At 43.7% G+C, this 13,317-nt stretch overlaps 1 protein-coding gene across 1 annotated transcript; it reads left to right on the top strand.

The window, feature by feature from the left end:
- Window positions 1-2,536: 2,536 nt before the first annotated feature.
- NEU3 (neuraminidase 3) lies at window positions 2,537-12,636 on the top strand (the record flags this gene model as incomplete). Its single annotated transcript, XM_079707511.1, has 2 exons — window positions 2,537-2,746; window positions 11,557-12,636. Exons 1-2 carry the CDS (start codon window positions 2,540-2,542, stop codon window positions 12,634-12,636), a joined length of 1,287 nt encoding a protein of 428 aa, XP_079563637.1. The 5' UTR covers window positions 2,537-2,539.
- Window positions 12,637-13,317: the final 681 nt, after the last annotated feature.

The raw sequence follows: 13,317 nt of genomic DNA, 5'->3' as shown, positions 1-13,317 counted from the left end.
TCATATACTAAATGAATTCATATGCTAAATAAATCATTCATATGCTGTCAATGACAAAGCTTGTCTTGACTGACACTATGAGGCTGTAGCCCAAAGCAGTGCAACTTTCCCCTTCAGTTCATTGCCCCGAAGCCTACCTGAGAGAGAGGTCTTTTTTTTTATTAGTTTCTGCTTTATAACAAAGTGAATCAGTCATACATATACATCTGTTCCCACATCCCTTCCCTCTTGCGTCTCCCTCCCTCCCACCCTCCCTATCCCACCCCTCCAGGTGGTCACCAAGCACCGAGCCTGCTTCCCACCATGAGAGAGAGGTCTTAAATGCATACTTGATCTTGGCATTCCTCTGCCAAAAACTGTTGAGTGGCTCCCTACCTGTGGGAATAAACACCTTAATAAGGTATCAAAGCCTCCCAGGATTTGCACTCACCTGACCCCTTCAGTCCCACCTTTGCTCACAGCTTTTGCACTCCACTGTAGTCGTACTGGATTACTGCGAGTCCCCACAGCTCACTGTGTTTTCTGTGACCTTTAGGCTTTTCACATCCGCTCCCTCTGCCCTTCTCCTTTTCACCATTCAGTTGGCCATAACCCACTATTCATGCTTTAAGATCCAGCTCACCCATTCATTCAATCATTCAGTGAATATTTGTCAAGTGCCTATGAATTACCAGGCAAGGTTCTAGGTGTAGAGGCATATCAGGGAACAAAACAGACATATCCCTGCCCTTCATGGAACTTCTATTCTGTGAGGTATATTAAATAAGTATAATATACGGGTGATGGTAAGTGGCATGGAGAATAGAGCAGGAATAGGGGATAGAGAGGGGCAAGAGAGTTGTCAGGGAAGGCCTCACTGATTGGATGATGTTTGAATAGAGCTGAAGGAGGTGAGGGAGTGAGGTCTGTGACCATCTGAATGTTCCAGGCCCAGAGTATAAGGATGTGAGACAGGAGATCCCATGGCTTATTACCCCTCCAAAACTCCACCACTGCTGCCTTCATCTAGACAGTTGCCCTTTTCTGTTTTCCTGCATGCTCTCATGTTGACCTCTAAAGTAGCACTTACTACATGATATTATAATTGTCTATGTATATGTCTGTTTCGCTCACCTGGATGTGGGTTTCTTGAGGGCAGGGACCTCTGAATTCCTTTCTGTCTCCTCAGCACCTACCTTATGGTCTAACCTTCTGAGTGGGCACTCAGAAATATTTATTAAATAAATGAGTAAGGCCTTATGGGCCTCATTCTTACAGCCTGATTATTTTTACAAATGATTTGGAAGACAGAGCTTGGATGACAGGTGGTGAGAGAAAATATAATCATTCTAAGCTTGGTTCTGTCTGTCTGACTGGATTCGCTTTTTGGGCCTCTGAGAAGTTGAACACCTGATTTTCTTTGAGAAATGTACCTAGAGATTTCCATTTTCAGCATGATGGCAGGCTAGCTAACCTGTAAAATGGTGTATAAATATAACAAAGTCTTTTATAGCTGAATTTGCAAGAAAGTAAGAGAAATCCCCAGGCCTAAAAACCGAGAGTAAACTGAAAACTGGAGAAGTTAGCCCCTTTACCTGACCTCAGCTGCCCTAGATGTTTGCATGTCCCGCTTACCTAGAAGCTTGGGCTTTAATATACCTGCTGTTACAGTGAATGAAACTATGGGCCCACCTGGGTTTGACTCTGGTTGGAAGTGAGATCCCCGCATGAAGCTAGATGCCTTGAAAATCTGTATCCTCTGGTCAAGTGGAGTAGGAAAAAGAAGTCTTACTACTGACAGAGATGACAAAGAAGATTGCCTCTTCTAGGCTCCAAAAGCAGGGGAAATTTTGCCTAGAGAATTCTTTTTTTTAAATAAATAAATAAATGTATTTTAAAAAAACAAAATAGGACAAAGATTCCCATATAACTTTCATACGGACTTACCAATTTGTAACATTTTACCCCGTTTGCTATATCATTTCCTCCCTCTCTCTGTCTCTCTCTGTCTCTGTCCTTGTCTCTTCATGCATACATACATACATACATATGTACATACATACATACACACATACATAAGTGTGTGTGTCTAATACTTCTTCAGAATCACTTGAGACCAATTTTCACATATCATCCGCATCTACCTGCCTGGAGAATTCTTAACCACAGGCATTCCCTCATATGGATTTGGGTTTATGTTTATATTACCTGAATGGCCTAAAAACTCCACACCAAGAAATTGACATTAGAAACCATCCGGGCTGGTAATACCTCTGAATGCTCGGCAGAAGCACATACAGAATCTCTCTGGAGAGACACTTGACACAGGCTGCATAGGATTCCCACAGAGTCTGGAGGATAGACTTGTTAAATGAGAGTGCCTATTGCATGCTTTGTACTGTTGAGATCATGATGTTACTTTTGTATAAAAAAATAAACGTTTGAGTACATCTTTGCCTCCCAGTGATCTCCAGAAATGGAATGATAGAGCAGAACTTGTATACAAGCCAGCATTTGAATGTGGACACACGTTTATCTGCCTCCTATCCTTGCAGAGGTCATGGAAGAAATGACATCGTGCTCCTTCAACAGCCCTCTGTTCCAGCAGGAGGACAAGAGGGGGATCACCTACCGGATCCCAGCCTTGCTCTATGTGCCCCCTACCCAGACCTTCCTGGCCTTTGCAGAGAAGCGCTCCTCGAGCAGGGATGAGGATGCTCTCCACCTGGTGCTGAGGAGAGGGTTGAGGACTGGGCACTCAGTACAGGTGACTCCTTATCCCAGATCTGAGCCTGGGCCTCAGTTTCTACACTGCTCTGAGTATGTCAGAGTCTGTGTCTTTTCCCATCAGTGCAAGAAAAGCCTTGTATCAGAGCTGAGGAGGAAAAAAAGCAGTAACAGCAATGCTTTCAGTTCCTGAGTACTTACTGTGTGCCAGGGGCACACTGAATCTCACAGCCATTCTGTGATGTAGGAACTATTGTCAGTCACATTTTACAGATGAGGAAACTGAGGCTCAGAGAGGTTGCTATTTGCTCAAGGTCACACAGCTATAATAAAGCAGTAAAAGCAGGCTTCAAACTCGGTCTCTGACTAGAGGCCTCCATGGTTTGTTCAGTTTGGCCAACATGTGGTGTGCTTTTCATTCACATTCTCTTTTATCCTCATAAGTCATCGAAAGAAGTAAGCATTGTTAATCCAGTTTTGCTGATGAGGGATCCTGGTGCTCCAACAGGTAGGTAGCTTGTTCAAGACCACAACTACCAGAAGATGCGGGGGAGGGAGGATGACGACACCCATACTCCCGCTCCTCTTCCCCTTCCTGCTCTTCTCTCCCCTGTGCTTTATGTGAGGTAAATATTATGAGGCCTGTTTTACAACAGGAAACTGGAGCTCGGAAGTAAAGTGACTTGCCTTAGGCACACACCTAATAAGAGGCAGAAATGGGTTTGGTGCCCTTGTCCCTAAGTAGCACATGTTTACTGTGTTTTTATAGGGGAGAGAATGGTTGCTGCTCTTGGGCCTATGAACCACAGGGTTACTTCAGATCCCATTTTTTTCTCATTGTTGCCTTTTATCTCTCAGAGATTGCTGAAGTGAGGTTCAGGTGAGACAATGGATTTGAGAGTTACACACATACATACATTTTTTATAAGAGGTACTTTAATCCCTCTAACCTGCTCTGCTTTTCTACTCACAGAAACCTCACCATTAAAACTTCATGTCCATAGGGATGCCTTGTTTTGCTGTTACAGTGCAAATGCTTTTCTGCTGATGGTGGCCCTTGCCAGCAACCCCTGTCTTTGCTTTTGATGACTTACTCACATTTCCCTGTAGGGAAGTTTTTTACTTCAGGGAATTTCCATTCCCTGCTCTTACACCTTGTCACAAGTCTTTCTTATGGCTTCCCAGGGTCAAACCTCTGCTTATATCCTGGGTGTCCTGTAGCCCAACTTGGAGTTCTCGCTGTTTTGTTTCCTCCAGGACAGGCAATGCCTGTGGTTATGTTGCCCTGCTTTCTGTCACACACAGTTGGGCAGTTAAGTGTTTTTTAATCAGACCATACCTGTTACATAACCTCACTGGCCAGTAGTCACACACATTCACAAATGTGTCCACTTTAACTCATTCTCTCTTCTCTTTATTTTATTCACATTAATTCTCTCATTTACTTAATTGTAGTATCTTAAAGTTAGAAGAATTATCAGCCCAACTTCTTTCCCAATATAGAAATCTTCTGTATTCCATTGGTAGCTACTAATAGCTTAGTGGTTAAGAGCCTGGCTTTGGAGTCAGGCAAGACCCATCATTTATTGGCTGTGAACTTGAATACCTGACTCTTCTCTGTTTCATTGTCTGCAAAATATAATTAATAATAGCAATTACATAGTAGGAACTCAACATTAGTCATCTTCTATTAAGGGTCTACTTACCCAACTCCTCAAATGAGGAACTTAATCCTGTAGCAACTGTTAACTTTTTTTTTGTTTTGAATGATACGATCTGTATTTCTCTATAATTACCCATTGGTCTTGTTCTGCCTTCTGTACATTGTATAGGTAAAGTCCCTTTTCTGGAGAACTGCTCTTTGATGTATCTGAAAACGGTATTCACACCCTCTGAGTCTTCTATTTTTTGGGTTCAACAGCTTCGGTTCTTTTATCAGCTGCTTAGACCACAGTCTTGATTTGGTTTCTGGTCCCTTGAAAACTGTGATTACTGTCCTTGGGACCTGGTGTGGGATGTCAGTGTCTTTTTTCAAAGTATGGTACTCAGAATTGAACTTAGGACCCTAGGGATAGACTGACCAGCTCAGCAGTGAGGTGGCTATCCCACCTTGTATCCTTTTAATACAGCCTAAGGTAAAGTGACATTTACTTTTTAAAAAAATAAATTTATTTACGTATTTATTTATTTTTGGCTGCCTTGGGTCTTCGTTGCTACGCGTGGGCTTTCTGTAGTTGTGGCGAGTGGGGGCTACTCTTCGTTGTGGTGCACGGGCTTCTCTGCGGTGGCTTCTCTTGTTGTGGAGCTCAGGCTCTAGGCGCATGGGCTTCAGTAGTTGTGGCACGCGGGCTCTAGAGCGCAGGCTCAGTAGTTGTGGCACACGGGCTTAGCTGCTCCGCGGCATGTGGGATCTTTCTGGACCAGGGCTCAAACCCGTGTCCCCAGCATTGGCAGGTGGATTCTTAACCACTGCGCCACCAGGGAAGTCCAACATTTACTTTTTTGGTAGCTGCATAAACGTTAAGTAGATGGTCAACTAAAACCTCCAAGACTTTTTCACATTTTTTGTTCTTTTTAAAACAGTTTTAATTGTGGTAAATACACCTAATGTAAAACTTTCCATCTTAACCATTTTAAGTGTACATTGCAGTATTGTTAACTGTATTACATTGTTATGGAACAGGTCTCTAGAACTTATTCATCAGTGCATGACTGTAACTTTATACTCATTGAACAACTCATTTCCCCCGACCCCAAGCCCCTAGAAATTACTATTGTACTTTGTTTCTATGAATTTGATTACTTTAGATACTTCATGTAAGTGGAATCATGCAATATTTTGTCTTTTTGTGATTGGTTTCTTTACTTAGTATAACATCCTCAAGGTTCATCCATGTCATAGCATTATGTCAGGATTTCCTTCTTATTGTATGTTAATCTATTCTTTCATTTATCCATTTCGTTTATCCATTCATCGGTTGATGGACACTTAAGTTGCTCCCACCTTTTGGCTATTGTGAACATGGGTGTGCAAATGTCTCTTCAAGACTGCTCTTTCAGTTCTTTTGCATATAGACCTAGAAGTTGAATTGCTGGATCATGTGGTAATTCTATTGATATTTAAAATTTTTGAGGAACCTCCATACTGTTTTCCACAGTGGCTGCACCATTTTGTATTTCTCCACATCCTCACCAACACTTACTTCATTTTGTGGGGGGGTTTTGATAGTAGCCATCCTAATGGATATGAACTGATTTCATTATGATTTTGATTTGCATTCCTCTAGTTATTAGCAGTGTTCAGTATCTTTTCATATGCTTGTTTTTGGCCATTACATTTGTTCTTTTTTTTTTTTTGCGGTACGTACGCGGGCCTCTCACTGTTGTGGCCTCTCCCATTGTGGAGCACAGGCTCCGGACACGCAGGCCCAGCAGCCATGGCTCACGGGCCCAGCCACTCCGCGGCATGTGGGATCTTCCCGGTCTGGGGCACGAACCCATGTCCCCTGCATCGCCAGGCGGACTCTCAACCACTGCGCCACCAGGGAAGCCCCATTTGTTGTTCTTTAATCACGTTTCTCCATCTAAATTTTTAAGCCCAAGACTTGTTTTATCTCTGTCAAGCCTCAGCTTGTTTGTGTGCCATTGCTTCCACCTGGTTGAGATCATTTGGCTTCTAACGCTTTAGTGTTTTGTTCACATTTTTTTCCAGCTTCATGTCAACTTTATATTAGACATATCTGGCCCATTTCGTTTTCTCCTCTCAGCTAGTAAGGATGGCTGAGCTTCTGACTTCGCAATGACTAGAATGCCCAATAACTTCTTTTTCTTCCTGTTCTTAAAGGGAGTGTCTGTGTTAATGGATTTCTTATATCTTCCTGGATCCTGCTCAAGGTTGTTGATCTGAGCAACCTTAACCATCCAAATGAGTTTGTAGCTGTTACTTCTCATCAGATCATATATTCAGTGCTATCCATGAAGTGTTGGTTTCCCCACAGGGTGCCAAGGACACAGGGGTACTATCCCCAGGGTGACAATAGAAAATTAAATCTGCTCCCCAGACCCTCTTGTTGGCACTTGGAAGGGAGAGGAGGCACGTAGTGGAGGAACGTGAAGAAGAGCCTCCATACATTGTTTATAGAGTACTGTTTCCATCTGAGGGCACTTCTGTGATCCTTCTTCCTTCCATCCCTTCTTCCTTCCTCCCACTTTCCTCCATTCCTCTCTCCCTCTGTCATCTTCCTTTCTCTTTCCCTTCCTTTTTTCTTCCCTTCAACATTTATTGAGCACCTACCAAGTACCAGGCATTAAGTCAGGGGATGTTGTGAAGGGAGGGGGATACAAAAGTTGAGGGACTCTGACCCCTCTTTGGGAAGAATTTGCACAACCAAATTGTAGAGAGAAAACAAAGCTGTGCACAGATGTGACTGTCCAAAACTCCCGCCCAGAATCCACAAAGTGTCACAAGGCAGGTTTATGCAGAGTGAGGTGTTTCCTTAGGAGTTCAAATGCAGCTGGGATCAGAGAAGCTGTCATGCAGGGCATGGCATCTAAGCTGATACTTGAAGTGGGTGTGTTAAAGATGAGCAGAACAGAAGGTGATTTCTCCCTGGATTTCTCATATCCAGACACAGTCTTTTCCTTCTCTGACATCCACAGTGCTTTCTTTATCTCCTCTCTCTGGTGGTGTCTTTGAGGCTCTGGATCAGCTCTGTGGGTGCCTTTTCTCTCCCTCTCGAGGCAGGCCTGGCTGCCCCTTCCTGCTGGTGGCCTTCTGAGTTTTGATTACCCAAGAGTCACAGGGAACTGAGGTCCCTGCTTCCATTGGTTTAAAATACAGTCAGATCAGACAGCAATGTGGACTTCTCATGCATATAGTTTCCAGAGAGGAAGAAAACCATTTGAGAGGACTTAGGAAGCAATCTTTGATCAGTTAGCCAATCTGGGAGAGCTTCGTGGAGGAAGGTGGGCTTCTGCCCAATAATTAAGTTGACTTTGGCACATAATGTTTGAAGTGTTTACAATGTACAAGGCACTCTGGTATAGAATGGGCTGCCCCAGAGATAGTGAGTTCCCTGTCCCTAGACCAGTTCAAGGAGAGACTGAATGGCCTTTATCCATAAGACTTAGAGGAGAATCTTCTGTAGGATGTGAGTAAGCACAAGATCCTTATAACTCTGAGATTCTATGATCTGAGCTTTGCTTAATAATATGCTTTGCTCATTCATGCAGGAGTTAATTTTTTAAAATCTTATTTTTGTTTTGGGTAGTTAACACTTTCATATTGCTGAAAAATAAAAACAGTGTAAAAAGGTGTATACATCCCATTCCCAGTCCTCTGCCTCTTATAGGCAGTCACTGTTGTTTCTTATGTATCCTTCTAGTGCTTCTTCATACAGAAAGGAAGTACAAAGTCTTTTTTTTAATTTAAAAAAATTTTAAATTTATTTTTGGCTGCATTGGGTCTTTGTTGCTGCGTGCGGGCTTTCTCTAGTTGCAGCAAGCAGGGGCTACTCTTTGTTGCGGTGCGCAAGCTTCTCATTGCGGTGGCTTCTTGTTGCAGAGCACAGGCTTTAGGCACGTGGGCTTCGGTAGTTGTGGCATGCGGGCTCGGTAGTTGTGGCTCGCAGGCTCTAGAGTGCAGGCTCAGTAGTTGTGGCACACAGGCTTAGTTGCTCCGTGACATGTGGGATCTTCCTGGCCCAGGGCTCAAACCCATGTCCCCTGTGTTAGCAGGCGGATTCTTTTTTTTTTTTTTTAACCCCTTTCCAGACAGGATATGAGGCAACTGATCATAACACTGTACTTTCTGTGTTAATTAATTTATAACATTGAAACTAAAGATGGAGTAACTTTAGTATATTCTAAATATTACATCTTGAGAAGCCTTCACAGTGCCTTTTATGTTAAAGGTGCACAATATATGTTTTTTATATAAATAAATGAATGAAGTCAAACAACATGACCAACCTCAGTGAACTCTGTAACTCCACAGTTATGTAACTATTAGAGTTATTACATTGTGGTGGCAGGCGGATTCTTAACTGTTGCGCCACCAGAGAAGTCCAAGTATATAGTCTTAATACTACCTTAAAAATGTTTTTCATGTAAAGTGATAACAGATACAGAAAACATAAAACATAGTTGTCAAATGCACAAAACATAAATGTCAGCTCTGTGAATTGACAAAGCCAACACTTGTGGACTCACACTCAGCTCAAGAAATAGAATATTGCCAGCACCTCAGAAGCTTCTCATTCCCCCTCTCTTCTTCCCCAAAGGTAATTACTAGCCTGATTTATAGCTCTAGAGTTTTGCTTGGTTTTAATCTATGGATTCTTTATGTTTGGCTTCTTTTGTTCAGTATTCTTGAGGTTTATCCAGATCGTTGTATACAGCTGTATTTGTTCATTTTCATTGTTACATAATTTCCATTGTATGACTATACACAATGAATTGATCCATTCTGCTGTTGTTGCCAATTCAGGTTAGTGATTATGTGTACAGACACTGCAGCTCTGAATATTCTGCACATGTTTTTCAGTACTATGTGCATGCTTTTTGCTGGGTTGATATCTAGAAATGGCGTTACTGGATTATAGGGTATGTTTATATTCTACTTTAGTAGATAATGCCAACCAGTTTTCTAGAGTGGTGGTTGTGAGGGCTGGTCTACTCCAGTTTCATCTGTACTTCTGGGACTTAGCCCTTTAAGGTTCCCTCAAAGCCTGGTGGGTTTAAAAGGGCCTCTAATTTTTGTCCTACTAGCCCCGTAGGGCGGTCAGATGAGTTGCTTGGCTTCTCAGCTTTTCAGTTACCTCTTTGAGAATTAGTAGAGATACCTGAAGGGAAAAGGTTCTCAAAATACCACGTCAGCCGCTCTGAATGAACTTTCAGTTTTTGGCCTATAATTCTTCATGGCCTTGTTTGCTCTCTGGTGCTTTCAAATGATGTTTTTGTCTTAATTTTTTTTATCTATCCTAGTTCTCAGTAGAAAGTTTGGTTCAAATTACCTAGTTTGGGCTTCCCTGGTGGCGCAGTGGTTGAGAGTCCACCTGCCAATGCAGGGGACACGGGTTCGTGCCCCAGTCCGGGAAGATCCCACATGCCGTGGAGTGGCTGGGCCCGTGAGCCATGGCCGCTGAGCCTGCGCATCCGGAGCCTGTGCTCCACAACGGGAGGGGCCACAACAGTGAGAGCCCTGCGTACCGCAAAAAAAAAAAAAAAAAAAATTACCTAGTTTGTTGTAATTGGAAGTCCTTTTCCTTCACATTTTCATTTTTTTTTCTCTTTCTGTTGAGTTGTCTGATCTTGCTCTTTGCCCAGTTCTGTTGGGGTTTTTGGAAATTTTCTTACCAATTTCTAATATTGTTTTAAAAATATATTAAGGAAATTAGGTCTTTGCGGTATGTCTGATTAGGCATTATTTTATTTTACCCTTACATCCCCTCTGTGAGGATGTTATTACATCCTCCATTTAATTGATGAGGAAATGGAGGTGAAGTGAGATTGAGTAACTTGCCCAAGATCACATGATGAGTGGTGAAGGCAGGGTTTGAACTAGATGTCTCTGACTCCATGCTTGAGTTTTTAATGACATCGTTATGAGTTGCCTCCTGGGGTAGTAGAGGAAGGGAAAAAAAATCTTTGTCTTAAATTTCCCTTTATTTGCCTAAAACTTCCCTATGTGTTGGCCTTTCTTTTCTTTTCTCTTTCTTTTCTTCTTTATTTTTTGGGGGGAGGTGTCCTTTCTTTTTAAAAATATTTATCTTGCTCCCATCATGTGCTAGGCACTGGCAATACAAAATCAGAATAATTTGGTTTTTACCTTCAAAGGACTCATAATCTAGGAATGGAGCCAGGCACATAAAAAATTACAGACATACCTCATTTTATTGCACTTTGCTTTACTGTGCTTCACAGATAATGCATTTTTCACAAATTGAAGGTTTGTGGCAACTTTGCATCAAGCAGGTCGGCACCATTTTTCCAACAGCATTTGCTCACTTTGAGTCTCTGTGTCACATATTGGTAATTCTTGCGGTATTTCAAACCCTCCACCAGCAGAAAGATTGTAACTTGCTGAATGGCAGTTAGCATTTTTTTAGCAATAAAGTATTTTTAAATTAAGCTATGTACATTGTTTATTTTTTTTGACATAATGCTATTACACACTTAATAGACTACAGCCTAGTGTAAATATAAATTTACCAAAAAAATCCATGTGACTCACTTTATGGCGACATTCGCTTTATTGCGGTGATCTGGAACCGATTGTCTTTGGTAAGGGATGGGAGGGAGCCTCATGCAAGGCTTCATAAAGGAGGTGACTTTGAGTTGAGTTTTGGACGATGAATTGGGCATGTAGACAAAATGCAGAAGAGTGTTCCAGACAGAGGGGACAGCATGTACAATACCTAGCATTGCCTCTTTGCAGCTGATAAGTTATCCTACAATATTTGAGAATTCAGTGAACACTTGGGCCTTCATGATTTTATAGATTTCAGTACCATTTATTTCTTACCTCTGAGAAGTATTCATGCTTTTTAAAAATATATATATATATTTATTTATTTATGGCTGCATAGGGTCTTAGTTGAGGCACGCAGGATCTTTTGTTGCAGGATCTTTCCATGCGGCATCTTTTGTTGTGGCGCACGGGCTTAGTTGCCCCGAGGCATGTGGGATCTTAGTTCCCCGACCAGGGATTGAACCCGCATCTCCTGCATTGGAAGGCGGATTCTTAACCACTGGACCATCAGAGAAGTCCCCAGTATTAATGCTTTTAATGAGCCTCATGTCTTCCTATTAATCTTTCACTCCTGCTCTTTCTCCCTTCCCCTTGTCTAGTGGGAACCCCTGAAGCCACTGATGGAAGCCACATTACCTGGGCATCGGACCATGAACCCCTGTCCTGTGTGGGAGCAGAAGAGTGGCCGTGTGTACCTATTCTTCATCTGTGTGCGGGGCCATGTCACTGAGCGTCAACAGATTGTGTCAGGCAGGAATGCTGCCCGCCTCTGCTTCATCTGCAGTCAGGATGCTGGCTATTCATGGAGCGAGGTGAGGGACCTGACCGAGGAGGTCATTGGCCCAGAGGTGGAACATTGGGCCACGTTTGCTGTGGGCCCAGGTCATGGCATCCAGCTGCAGTCGGGGAGGCTGATCATCCCTGCATACGCCTACTACATCCCTTACCGGTTCTTTTGCTTTCGGCTACCATATAAAGCCAGGCCTCATTCCCTGATGATCTATAGTGATGACCTAGGAGCCACATGGCACCATGGCAGGCTTATTAAGCCCATGGTGACAGTGGAGTGCGAAGTGGCAGAGGTAACCGGGAAGGCTGGCCACGCTGTGCTGTATTGCAGTGCCCGGACACCAAACAGGTGCCGGGCGGAGGCTCTCAGCACCGACCATGGTGAATGCTTTCAGAAACCAGCTCTGAGCCAACAGCTCTGTGAGCCCCCTCATGGCTGCCAAGGCAGTGTGGTGAGTTTCCGGTCCCTGGAGATCCCAAATGGGTGCCAGCACCCTGCTGGCAAAGATGCTCCTACCATTCAGCAGAGCCATCTGCTGGACAGCTCACTGAGGCTAGAGCCAGAAGCTAGAACCCTGTCAGAATCATGGCTCTTGTACTCACACCCAACCAATAAGAAACGGAGGGTCGACCTTGGCATCTACCTCAACCAGAGCCCGTTGGAGGCTGCCTGCTGGTCCCGTCCCTGGATCTTGCACTGCGGGCCCTGTGGCTACTCTGATTTGGCTGCTCTGGAGAAGGAGGGCTTGTTTGGGTGTTTGTTTGAATGTGGGACCAAGCGGGAGTGTGAGCAGATTGCCTTCCGCCTGTTTACAGACCGAGAGATCCTGAGCCACGTGCAAGGGGACTGCGCCAACCCTGGTAGGAGCTCTGAGCCAGCTCAAAACTAATTGGCTTAGGACCCAACCTTCCATAGAAGGGCTACCATAGGAGGCAACCACAGCCAGGACAGTGGAGGCCAGGATAACAGAGGTTACTGAAGTCTGCAGAGAATCCAAAATCGTAATATTCTGCTCCCTGCCTTTTTTCACTTCTCCAAAGAGCAAAATGAAAATTTTGCCATAGCTACTGCAGTCGAAAGGGCACTGAAGTGTGAGTTGAGAGACCATGATGTAGTCCTGGCTTTTCCACTGGCTTGCTTTGGGACCTTGGGCATGTCACCTGTACTCTCTGGGCCTCAGGTCTCCATCTGTAAAATGAGAGGATTGGGCCTGTGATTTCCCTTCTTCCCATCCCTAGGAAAGGCAGAGTGCCTTCATGCTCCCTGATCAGCAAGTCCTGGCTGCATATAGGACTCTTATCGCAAAATGGAAGTCAGAGGACTCAGCTTTTCAAATGACTCGCCACTCATCCAAGTACGAGGTTACAAGCAGGTGTCATGGCACAAAGGAAGATGTGGGTGGGTTGTTCTGTTTTTAATAACAAAACACACACATCCTTCTAATCGTGCTCAGAGTGCTACAGGCTCACTGTTCTAGAGGAATTGGGCAAAATAGTAGGATCATGAGGTCACTTACCTTCTCCAGCTTTGCAGCTCTACTCAAACTTCCCTTATCCAGAAAGCATTATCT

This window comes from Hyperoodon ampullatus, assembly GCF_949752795.1.
Source record: "Hyperoodon ampullatus genome assembly, chromosome: 7".
Classification (NCBI taxonomy): domain Eukaryota; kingdom Metazoa; phylum Chordata; class Mammalia; order Artiodactyla; family Ziphiidae; genus Hyperoodon; species Hyperoodon ampullatus.
Note: the sequence above shows the minus strand (reverse complement) of the source record. Positions and strands in the feature narration are given on the sequence as shown.